Consider the following 11,847-nt stretch of genomic DNA (forward strand, 5'->3'; position numbering starts at 1 on the left):
GACGGCGTACTTTCTCCGTCTGAGCGGCAAGACACAAAACAAAGGGGGGGGGGGGGGGGGGGGCTCATGCTTTGACCTCAGATTTCATGTTCAGCAGTCATTGATTTCCATAACGTCTGTGGTTACGTTACTACGACAACCACCTGTTTGTTTAAACACAAACTATGTTTATAACTTCATCTTCTCCTCTTACTTCTTCTTCATCATTAATTGATCATACTTCTTCTTCTCCATCTCTTGTAATTCTTCTGTTATTTTTATTTTCTTTCTCCTTCTTTTCTTCTTCTCTCTCTTCACTTCTTTTCTTCTTCTCTGTGCTCCAGCTGTCGAGCCCCCTGGCTCCTCCCCCTTTGTTTAAATGAGGGAGGTCAGAGGTCACCGTTGCGTTTGGGGTCGGTGGTGCATTGTGTTGCCGTGGTTACTGCCCTCCTCTCCTTCCTCCTCTGCTCCAACCTCTCAGGATGGGCGCCCCCCCCTCCCCGAACACACAGGACTTCAAGTCCGCCGTGACCTTTGACCCCTCAGGGGAGCAGCCTCCGCCTGGTGTTGCAAAGTGATGCGGTGGTCTTCATCAATTTATTCACGAGGTCTGAAGCTGCCTCGTGAAGATGGAAACGTGAAAGAGCTCCTCGTGAACCTCAGAAACACACACATTCCAGAAGGCCAATGTAAACAGGAGATGCAGAGGAGTCTGGTTGAAGGAGGAGAAGGAGCAGGAGGAGAGGAGGGGAAGAGGAAGAGGTGGAAGTAGGAGAAGGTGAATAGGAGGAGGAGGAGCAGGAGGAGAGGAGGGGAAGAGGGAGAGGGAGAGTTGGAAGTAGGAGAAGGTGAATAGGAGGAGGAGGAGGGTTTATAGAAAAACAAAGAGTGTGTGTTGCAGCTCATGAAGCTCCTCCCTCCCTCTGTTCTCCCCCAGCAGGAGGAGGAGGAGGAGGAGGAGACAGAGAGCTTCAGTAGCAACCAGAGGGAGAACATGAAGGAGCTGCTGAGTCCCTGAAGATCTCAACCGGTAAAACTCTTTGCTCACCGTGTGTATGAAGTAGTGGTAGTACATGTAGTACATGTAGTAGTAGTGGTAGTACATGGAGTACATGTAGTAGTAGTGGTAGTAAAGGTAGTAGTAGTGTTTGTACAGGTAGTAGTGCTAGATGTAATAGTATAAATATTGCATTGGTAGTAGAAGTAGGGGTATAGTATTAAAGTAGTAGTATATATGTGAAGTAGTAGTAGTAGAAGTGAATATGTGAAGTATTAGTAGTAGAAGTGTATATGTGAAGTAGTAGTATTAGTAGTAGAAGTTTATATGTTAAGTAGTAGTGGTAGTAGAAGTGTATATGTGAAGTAGTGGTAGTAGAAGTGTATATCTGAAGTAGTAGTAGTAGAAGTGTATATGTGAAGTAGTGGTAGTTGTAGTAGAAGTGTATATGTGAAGTATTAGTAGTAGTAGTAGAAGTGTATATGTGAAGTAGTAGTAGTAGTAGTAGTAGTAGAAGTGTATATGTGAAGTAGTAGTAGTAGTAGTAGTAGTAGAAGTGTATATGTGAAATAGTTGTAGTAGTAGTAGAAGTGTATATGTGGAGTAGTGATAGTAGTAGTAAAGTGTATATGTCAAATAGTTGTAGTAGTAGTGTACCAATAGTTAGAAAAGAGACAAAGGGTTTAAATCTAAATTTCTACTATTTACATTTTTTCATTGTAAGAAGCTACTTTAAGCTAATTTCAACTTTATGCTTTATTTTAACTCTAAGCTAGCACAAAGAAGCTCAAATGCTAACTAGACTGTATTTTAACTCTAAAACATTCACATTCATTCAAGTGAACTTAAAAATTACGCAATAGTTTAAATTCAAGCTAGCTTTCACTGCTAAGCTAACGCTAACTAGAGCTAAAGTTAAAAAAAGCACTTTATGTCTGTTTAGATGAAGCCTCACAACGTGGTTTTATACTGTTTACATTGTTGCTTAACACCAAGGTGTATGTTGTGTTGTATGTTGTGTTGAACTGTATGTTGTGGTGTATGTTGTGTTATATGTTGTGGTGCATGTTGTGGTGTATGTTGTTGTGTACAGTATGTGGTGTATGTTGTTGTGTACAGTATGTGGTGTATGTTGTGGTGTATGTTGTTGTGTACAGTATGTGGTGTATGTTGTTTTATATGTTGTGTTGTATGTTGTGGTGTATGTTGTGTTGTATGTTGTGTTGAACTGTATGTTGTGGTGTATGTTGTGTTATATGTTGTGGTGCATGTTGTGGTGCATGTTGTGGTGCATGTTGTGGTGTATGTTGTTGTGTACAGTATGTGGTGTATGTTGTGTTGAACTGTATGTTGTGTTGTATGTTGTGTTGAACTGTATGTTGTGGTGTATGTTGTGTTATATGTTGTGGTGCATGTTGTGGTGCATGTTGTGGTGTATGTTGTGGTGCATGTTGTTGTGTACAGTATCTGGTGTATGTTGTTGTGTACAGTATGTGGTGTATGTTGTTGTGTACAGTATGCGGTGTATGTTGTTGTGTACAGTATGTGGTGTATGATCATATTCTTATTATTAGTAACCTGAGACCTCCGTCTCTCCTCCTCCAGGTTGCCATGGGAAACACAGACAGTCACAGCAGCTTCGTCCCTGCTCCCAAGTCCTCCTCCACGCTCAGGTTCTCCTCCAGGAGGGAGGAGGCGCCGTCAGCTCGCGGCTGGTGGAGGAGCAACCAGGGAGGCGGCAGCAGGAGCAGGGGGAGGAGCCACCCGAACCAGCACGCCGCTGCCGCACCCCCGTGCACCTCCTGGCATTATGAACACGCGCCCAAGCCCACATCTCCTCAGAGGTTGGTGAGAGGGAGCCCGTTTGGCCTCGTGGAGGACGGTGGCGAGCAGAGCCCCGTGGAGAGCGGCGGCAGCCCGAAGGTGCTGCTCGGCAGAGACGGAAACATGAGGGTGGAGTTCACCAACACCAGGGGAGTCCCTGTGGAGCCTCAGGGCCCCCCCTCCCTCCCAGCCCCCGTCACCGCCGAACCGTCGCTCCGCACCAGCAACGGCAGCTCGCTCAGCTCCGATAGCTCCTGGTACGACTCGCCGTGGGGCGCCGCCGGCGAGCTGGCCGACAACGTCTTCGCGGCCAACCGGTTCACCGAGGAGGCCGCCGCCGCCAGCACCACCAGCAGGGAATACATCACCGTCTTCTCAGCCCAGGTGGACCTCTCAGCCGGCTCCTCCTCCTCGGCCGACAACGCCGACTTGGCGGTCCTGGCCGCCGGTTACAACACCTGCTCCTCCGGGCGAACCGAGGACAGCGGCATCGGAGACTCGGTGATCATCCAGGCCGACCTGACGGACTTCGGCCCTGCCTCGCCGGACGGCGTCCACCACAGCGCGCTGCCCTCCTTCCCCACCGACACCACGTCACGGCCGACCCCCGGCTCCTCGGCGCTCCTGCTGCCGCTAGATGATGTCATCCAAGAGAAGGAGGAGTCAGGAGGAGGCGTCGCGAAGCAGCGTTACTCCTCAGTGACCTTACCCAGCCGCAAGGACTTCCTGAAGAGCCGAATCAGACGAATCAGCGACTGGACAGGAAGTCTGAGCAGGAAGAAGCGGCGGATCCAGGTGAGTCACATGATCACCAGAGGACAGGATGTGATCTATTTCAAAGCTCAACAATTGTAGTATAATCATGACAAGGTTTGTCCGTAATATAATATATATAATAAAACTACTCAATAAGTATTTGTGTTTAATTTACAGTAATGGAAACATAATTCATAACAATATTATTATTTATTTTAGTTATAAGTTTAAGGGTGTTTTGTCCTCAGGAGACAAACGACAGTCAGACCACCGACGTCTGCATCGACCGGCCGGACTGCACCACCATGTGGGCGTCCAACCCTCTCCTCACCCGGAACCAGAACCAGTTCCCAGCGTTGCACTGTGGGTCCTCGAACAGCCTGACCCAGAACCAGAACCAGAACCAGAGCAGCGAGGTCCAGCGGCGGATCGTCTATGAAAGCTTCATGCAGGAGCTGCAGACCGTCTGCAGCAGCACGGCGGAGCAGACGGAGCCGTCGGAGGAGGAGGAGGATGATGAGGAGGACGAGGAAGAAGAGGAGGAGATGGAGGAAGACGAGGAGGTGGGAGGAGGCCAGCGGCTGGACCTGATGGAGGAGGAGCAGGGCGCGGTGCGGCGGGCCGGGTGGCTCTCCTTCAAAGCTCTCATCGGCGTCAGCAGAGACAGGAAGCTGGAGCTGGTGGCTCGACGCAGGTGGAGACAGTACTGGGTCACTCTGAGAGGTACGAGCTCCACCTGGAGGAGCAGCTACAGCCTCCACACCTGAACACACATCACTTAATAACTTAATTCCTTAAAAACCTTAACACTTTAACCTAAAAATGAAATCCAAATAAAAAAAATAAAAAAGTTGTATTCTGTGAAAATAAAAATAACTTTTTTGCATCAGGCTCGGTTAATAACTAAAAGTAATATTTATGGCAACTAAGAACCTAAATGATTTCAATTATTAGAAAAGATTAAGCAGAAAATACTATAAAGGATATGAAGTATTATTTTAAGGGAAAGTGTCAGAGGTGCATTGTGGGTAAAGTAGGAGCCTGAGGAAGTTCAGGTGAAGGACACGAGCCGACGAGGTGGAAGGTCACGGTGCTTCTGTCCCCTCAGGCTGCTCTCTGCTGTTCTACCAGTCGTACGGGGGGGGCGCCGCCGAGCCGCAGCTTCCGCCTCGCTTCCTGCTGCCGGCGGCCGACGGCCTGGTGCAGGCGGCCCCCGAGCACCCCAGGAGGGAGCACGTCTTCTGCCTGAGCAACGCGCACGGAGACGTCTACCTGCTCCAGGTGAGGAGGACGCTCTTTATCCCCACCGTCAGCGGTCCCTGAACGCACCGCCGCAAAGCCCCAGTTCCTGTATGAAGTGTTCTACAGGAACTTCTTTACCAGCTCAGAAACAAGACACAACCTCTTCCTCCTCCTCCTCCTCCTCCTCTTGTTCCTTCTCCTCCTCCTGTTGTTCCTCCAGGCCACCAACCAGACCGACCTGGAGAACTGGGTGACGGCGCTCCACTCTGCGAGCGCCTCCCTGCTGGCGAGGCGTCAGGGGAAGGAGGACACGTTGCGCCTCCTGCGCTGCCGCTGCCGCTCGCTGCTGCGCAGCATCGACATGGACGGGAAGATGAAGAAGATGGCGGAGCTGCAGCTGTCCGTCATCAAGGAGCCGAGGAGCAGGAAGGCCGTGGAGAGCCAGGTCAGTCGCTGCCAGGAGGTCACGGGTTCAATTCCCTCATCTATATATATATATATATATATATATATATATAGGTCACCTGATGAATAATAATAGATGTGTCTATGACCCGGTTCAGATCCAGCAGTGGGACCAGAACCTGGAGAAACTGAACCTGGATCTGTTCCGTCTGCGCTGCTATCTGAGCAGCCTGCAGGGCGGCGAGCTGCCCAACCCCAAGAGCCTCCTCGCCGTGGCCAGCCGGCCCTCCAAGTGCATGCTGGGACGCCTCGGGGTCTTCTCCGTGTCATCCTTCCATGCTCTGGTAAGACTCCCCCCCCCCAGCAGACAGCAAACCCTCCAGACCCGTGCTGACTCGTCTCCTGTCCTCAGGTGTGCAGCAGAGACGAGGCGACCTGCAGGAGGGGGGGGGCGGCGCCGTCCTCTCTGAGGGTTCTGGACGGACTGAAGAGACGCTGCCGTGACGCCACACTCTCCAAGTTGCAGGTAACCCCCCTCCCCTAAAATAAGTTTCAGTTGGGCTCCCCTGAACTTCCCATCATGCTCTGCTCCTGAGGCTCCGCCCCCCCTCCTGATAAACAGCAGGCCCGGAGGAGGAGGGGCGTCTCTGGTTTATTTTGGCTTTGTGATTTGACGGTTGCATCACATGTTTTCTGGTGACACTAACGGGAGAATAACCCTCATTCTAATGAAAACCGGCCAATCAGAGGGCTCGGTGGGCGGAGCACAATGTGCCAGAGAATCCTTCAGCTTGTTCTTAAAGAGCCGGTCCTCGGGGTCCCTGGGGGACATGTGGACCTCATTTAGAGACACCCATTGCAGACTGGAAGAAGGTGACCTTCTTGAACACCTTCTTCCTACATATATATGTGTATATATATATATATATATATATATATATCATATATGTAGGAAATAGAGGTGCTTATTTTAAATAAAAGCAGATGAAGAGGAGAAGTTCTTCCTCGTGAGGAGTCCATGTTTCCTGTCTCCAGACCTCTGATTACATCTCCCGCTGCAGCAAACCTGCAATTTCAGCTCGGCTCACCCCCTCATTTCGTTTTACCCATGATGCCTTGGGGCTAAATTTGGATTTGATTTGGGAAACAGGGTTAAGAATCAGAGTTTGTTGTTTTTTCTCTCAACGGATCTTTTAAAATTAAGTTTAAATAATGATTGTGTTGATTTTTAGTTTCTTCCTGAGTCATCTGTGTGTGTGTGTGTGTGTGTGTGTATGAGAGTGTGTGTCTGTGTGTTTTCTGTTTATTTAATGAAACATCAACCGTGTTGTTATTTTAGAACATAGAGGAGAAGAAGCGTGTTTGCTTAGAGAGACAGATGCTTCATAGCAGCCTGCTCAACTGAGAGGAGGAGGAGGAGGAGGAGGAGGATTAAAAGGTCTCACGCCCTTTTATTCTCCCAGAATTCCTTTGTCCGTTGCTGCTCCCTCTGTGAAGAGGCAGAAAATGACTCTCCCCCACCTCCTCTTCTCCTCTGCTCCTTCCTCTTCACATCTTTGACTCTTCGTCACATTTTCTCCTCCTCCTCCTCCTCCTCCTCCTCAGACAGTTGGTGTTAAAACTTGTGTCTGTTGGTGCGTTCTTGGTACTTGGACAATTTTTGGTCCTTATTTTTTCATTTAGTTTTCATGTTTTAATGTTGTCATTTTTAATCTATTTGTTTTAATCATTCATTCATTTTTTGTTTTCCGTCATACATTTTAAATCCAATAGTTTTTTTCTCTTCTTTTATTTTCTTTGAGCAAATAAAAGTGTTTAATTTGATGCAGGTGTTGACCTGAACCTTCAGGTAATAAAACATGTTTTGCCTCCTACAGAGAAAAGAGCAGACGGAGGCGGCGCCCCCTGCTGGGCGCCCTGCAGCCCTACAGGTGCGTTCACTCATTCACCTTTCAGCTACAGCAGGGCTATTCAATTAGAAATTCAGTTGGGCCAGATTGTCAAATAGAGAAAGGTTAGTTGGGCCAGTCATTTCAGCGGCGAAGCAGCTCGTAATGACAAATTTTAAAACCAACACAAACAAATTTATTGAAAAACATTTATTCAGCGTTTCTCTTTTGACTTCGGTCAGTTTGCACAGCAAAAGGTGCATAGAAAACAAAAGAGCTAACTGAACAGAATCTGAGGTAGCTCCTACTTTTTCCACTTACAAAAGAAAAGAAACTGACCTAAGCACCTCTTGCCTAGGCCTACCTAGGCTACATATCTGACCTATCGGATCACAAAGTGCATAAAACAAGAAAGTGCACAGTAGGCAATTCACAATATCATTAAGTTTCCTTTTGAAATAAAATAAACATCTTGCTCATATTTGACCCATGCAGGGACATCTCAAAGTGCATGAAAATAAAAAGTGCGCAGTATTCACAACTATAACGAACTACACAAGGTGTAGTACTGCACATTGAGGGAACATATTTTAAATCACCAACATGCATGATTAGGCCTTTGTTACACATCCCACATTATATTGATGTAGGTAGGCTACATTTACCCTGCTGACTTAGTGGGAGAAGTGACATTTTTTGTTTTGAACGAGGGCAGTGACTGTTGTGAATGCAATCCGGAGGCATTGATGGACGGTACGGTCAGTCAGGGAGCCACAAGAGTTGCTTTTTATCGAGTTCATGTGTGAAAAACTTGACTCACATTTGTACGTTGATCCAAACATACTGAGGATGACGATCGCTACTGTACACGGACACCTGGCCAACAGTAGTGTGTGAATGCTATTGAAGGGCGGGTCTTGGCGTGGCCATAGTGGGGGAAAAAATATCGCTGGCGGGACCCTATTTTCCCTTTTATACTGTCTATTGCGGAACTACGGGCTGGGCCACTCTGAGGTTGCTTTCGGGCTGCATGTGGCCCGCGGGCCGCCAATTGAATAGCCCTGGTCTACAGCTTTTATATTATATTAATAATAAGTCCTTATTGTGTTAAACTGTTATAAATATTATAAATATTTAACTCTAAAGTAATAATGTGTTTGATACCTTTTTGCATTGAATCATTACTGAAACCAAAATAAAATCAACCAGCCGCCACTAGAACTCGTGTTGAAGCTTCTTAAATATGAACAGTTTGTGTTTTTGTTCTACGATGATTTCAGATAAAAAACAACAACTGAGAGACGTTAGTTTGAGTCGGAGTAAAGGATCAATAATATCAATCAGAACCTGTCAACCTGAACTCATGGTCTCCTCCCGTTCTTCAGGTGTGGGATGAGCTGCAGCCTCCAGGTGTTTTCACTCTGAACATCTGTCGACTCGACGCCGCCAAAGACTTTGGTGAGAAAACATCAATAAAACCCTGAACAAGATGAAGCAAAGCTTCTGTTGCCTTTTCAAAGCTCCTCCATCTGAACCTCGTTTGGTGTCGTCATCATTGAATGTTCTTCAGGCTTCACAGTGACGGGACACGTGGACGGAGACGGGAAAAGTCTCGTCTACGTCAGCGAGGTCGACCTGCTGGGACAGTCGGCCCGAGAGGGTGAGAGCCTCCTCCGCCTTCTCCTCCTCCTCCTCCTCCGCCTTCTTTATCCCTTCCTCCTCCTCTATCTTCTCCTTCTCTTCCTCCTCCTCTGCCTTCTTCTTCTCCTCCTCCACCTTCTTCATCCCTTCCTTCTCCTTCTCCTCCTCCTCCTCCTCCTCCTTCTCTTCCTCCTCCTCTGCCTTCTTCTTCTCCTCCTCCACCTTCTTCATCCCTTCCTTCTCCTTCTCCTCCTCCTCCTCCTCCTTCTCTTCCTCCTCCTCCACCTTCATCATCCCTTCCTTCTCCTCCTCCTCCTCCTCCGCCTTCTTTATCCCTTCCTCCTCCTCTATCTTCTCCTTCTCTTCCTCCTCCTCTGCCTTCTTCTTCTCCTCCTCCACCTTCTTCATCCCTTCCTTCTCCTTCTCCTCCTCCTCCTCCTCCTCCTTCTCTTCCTCCTCCTCTGCCTTCTTCTTCTCCTCCTCCACCTTCTTCATCCCTTCCTTCTCCTTCTCCTCCTCCTCCTCCTCTGCCTCCTCCTCCTCCTCCTTCTCTTCCTCCTCTGCCTTCTTCTTCTCCTCCTCCACCTTCTTCATCCCTTCCTTCTCCTTCTCCTCCTCCTCCTCCTCCTTCTCTTCCTCCTCCTCTGCCTTCTTCTTCTCCTCCTCCACCTTCTTCATCCCTTCCTTCTCCTTCTCCTCCTCCTCCTCCTCCTCCTCCTCCTTCTCTTCCTCCTCCTCTGCCTTCTTCTTCTCCTCCTCCACCTTCTTCATCCCTTCCTTCTCCTTCTCCTCCTCCTCCTTCTCTTCCTCCTCCTCCGCCTTCTTCTTCTCCTCCTCCACCTTCTTCATCCCTTCCTTCTCCTTCTCCTCCTCCTCCTCCTCCTCCTCCTCCTCCTTCTCTTCCTCCTCCTCTGCCTTCTTCTTCTCCTCCTCCACCTTCTTCATCCCTTCCTTCTCCTTCTCCTCCTCCTCCTCCTCCTCCTCCTTCTCTTCCTCCTCCTCTGCCTTCTTCTTCTCCTCCTCCACCTTCTTCATCCCTTCCTCTCCTTCTCCTCCTCCTCCTCCTTCTCTTCCTCCTCCTCCACCTTCTTCATCCCTTCCTTCTCCTCCTCCTCCTCCTCCGCCTTCTTTATCCCTTCCTCCTCCTCTATCTTCTCCTTCTCTTCCTCCTCCTCTGCCTTCTTCTTCTCCTCCTCCACCTTCTTCATCCCTTCCTTCTCCTTCTCCTCCTCCTCCTCCTCTGCCTCCTCCTCCTCCTCATTCTCTCCTCCTCTGCCTTCTTCTTCTCCTCCTCCACCTTCTTCATCCCTTCCTTCTCCTTCTCCTCCTCCTCCTCCTCCTTCTCTTCCTCCTCCTCTGCCTTCTTCTTCTCCTCCTCCACCTTCTTCATCCCTTCCTTCTCCTTCTCCTCCTCCTCCTCCTCCTCCTCCTCCTCCTTCTCTTCCTCCTCCTCTGCCTTCTTCTTCTCTTCCTCCACCTTCTTCATCCCTTCCTTCTCCTTCTCCTCCTCCTCCTTCTCTTCCTCCTCCTCCGCCTTCTTCTTCTCCTCCTCCACCTTCTTCATCCCTTCCTTCTCCTTCTCCTCCTCCTCCTCCTCCTCCTCCTCCTTCTCTCCTCCTCCTCTGCCTTCTTCTTCTCCTCCTCCACCTTCTTCATCCCTTCCTTCTCCTTCTCCTCCTCCTCCTTCTCTTCCTCCTCCTCCGCCTTCTTCTTCTCCTCCTCCACCTTCTTCATCCCTTCCTTCTCCTTCTCCTCCTCCTCCTCCTCCTCCTCCTCCTTCTCTTCCTCCTCCTCTGCCTTCTTCTTCTCCTCCTCCACCTTCTTCATCCCTTCCTTCTCCTTCTCCTCCTCCTCCTCCTCCTCCTTCTCTTCCTCCTCCTCTGCCTTCTTCTTCTCCTCCTCCACCTTCTTCATCCCTTCCTTCTCCTTCTCCTCCTCCTCCTCCTCCTTCTCTTCCTCCTCCTCCACCTTCTTCATCCCTTCCTTCTCCTCCTCCTCCTCCTCCGCCTTCTTTATCCCTTCCTCCTCCTCTATCTTCTCCTTCTCTTCCTCCTCCTCTGCCTTCTTCTTCTCCTCCTCCACCTTCTTCATCCCTTCCTTCTCCTTCTCCCTCCTCCTCCTCCTCCTTCTCTTCCTCCTCCTCTGCCTTCTTCTTCTCCTCCTCCACCTTCTTCATCCCTTCCTTCTCCTTCTCCTCCTCCTCCTCCTCTGCCTCCTCCTCCTCCTCCTTCTCTTCCTCCTCTGCCTTCTTCTTCTCCTCCTCCACCTTCTTCATCCCTTCCTTCTCCTTCTCCTCCTCCTCCTCCTCCTTCTCTTCCTCCTCCTCTGCCTTCTTCTTCTCCTCCTCCACCTTCTTCATCCCTTCCTTCTCCTTCTCCTCCTCCTCCTCCTCCTCCTCCTCCTTCTCTTCCTCCTCCTCTGCCTTCTTCTTCTCCTCCTCCACCTTCTTCATCCCTTCCTTCTCCTTCTCCTCCTCCTCCTTCTCTTCCTCCTCCTCGCCTTCTTCTTCTCCTCCTCCACCTTCTTCATCCCTTCCTTCTCCTTCTCCTCCTCCTCCTCCTCCTCCTCCTCCTCCTCCTTCTCTTCCTCCTCCTCTGCCTTCTTCTTCTCCTCCTCCACCTTCTTCATCCCTTCCTTCTCCTTCTCCTCCTCCTCCTCCTCCTCCTCCTTCTCTTCCTCCTCCTCTGCCTTCTTCTTCTCCTCCTCCACCTTCTTCATCCCTTCCTTCTCCTTCTCCTCCTCCTCCTCCTTCTCTTCCTCCTCCTCCACCTTCTTCATCCCTTCCTTCTCCTCCTCCTCCTCCTCCGCCTTCTTTATCCCTTCCTCCTCCTCTATCTTCTCCTTCTCTTCCTCCTCCTCTGCCTTCTTCTTCTCCTCCTCCACCTTCTTCATCCCTTCCTTCTCCTTCTCCTCCTCCTCCTCCTCCTCCTTCTCTTCCTCCTCCTCTGCCTTCTTCTTCTCCTCCTCCACCTTCTTCATCCCTTCCTTCTCCTCTCCTCCTCCTCCTCCTCTGCCTCCTCCTCCTCCTCCTTCTCTTCCTCCTCCTCTGCCTTCTTCTTCTCCTCCTCCACCTTCTTCATCCCTTCCTTCTCCTTCTCCTCCTCCTCCTCCTCT

The 11,847-nt window shown here is 49.7% G+C and overlaps 1 protein-coding gene across 1 annotated transcript in view; it reads left to right on the forward strand.

Annotated features, from left to right (window-relative positions):
* The first annotated feature begins 940 nt into the window (after positions 1 to 940).
* LOC119195346 (rho guanine nucleotide exchange factor TIAM2-like) overlaps positions 941 to 11,847 on the forward strand; it is a 17,148-nt gene continuing 6,241 nt past the window's right edge. The window contains exons 1-10 of the mRNA XM_062559761.1: positions 941 to 1,009; positions 2,582 to 3,595; positions 3,805 to 4,279; positions 4,665 to 4,837; positions 5,019 to 5,243; positions 5,362 to 5,547; positions 5,616 to 5,729; positions 7,081 to 7,134; positions 8,478 to 8,550; positions 8,663 to 8,752. Coding sequence (XP_062415745.1) covers positions 2,588 to 3,595; positions 3,805 to 4,279; positions 4,665 to 4,837; positions 5,019 to 5,243; positions 5,362 to 5,547; positions 5,616 to 5,729; positions 7,081 to 7,134; positions 8,478 to 8,550; positions 8,663 to 8,752 — 2,398 coding nt within the window. The 5' untranslated portion in view covers positions 941 to 1,009; positions 2,582 to 2,587. The remainder of the gene's footprint in view (positions 1,010 to 2,581; positions 3,596 to 3,804; positions 4,280 to 4,664; positions 4,838 to 5,018; positions 5,244 to 5,361; positions 5,548 to 5,615; positions 5,730 to 7,080; positions 7,135 to 8,477; positions 8,551 to 8,662; positions 8,753 to 11,847) is intronic.

This window comes from Pungitius pungitius, chromosome 20, assembly GCF_949316345.1.
Source record: "Pungitius pungitius chromosome 20, fPunPun2.1, whole genome shotgun sequence".
NCBI lineage: Eukaryota > Metazoa > Chordata > Actinopteri > Perciformes > Gasterosteidae > Pungitius > Pungitius pungitius.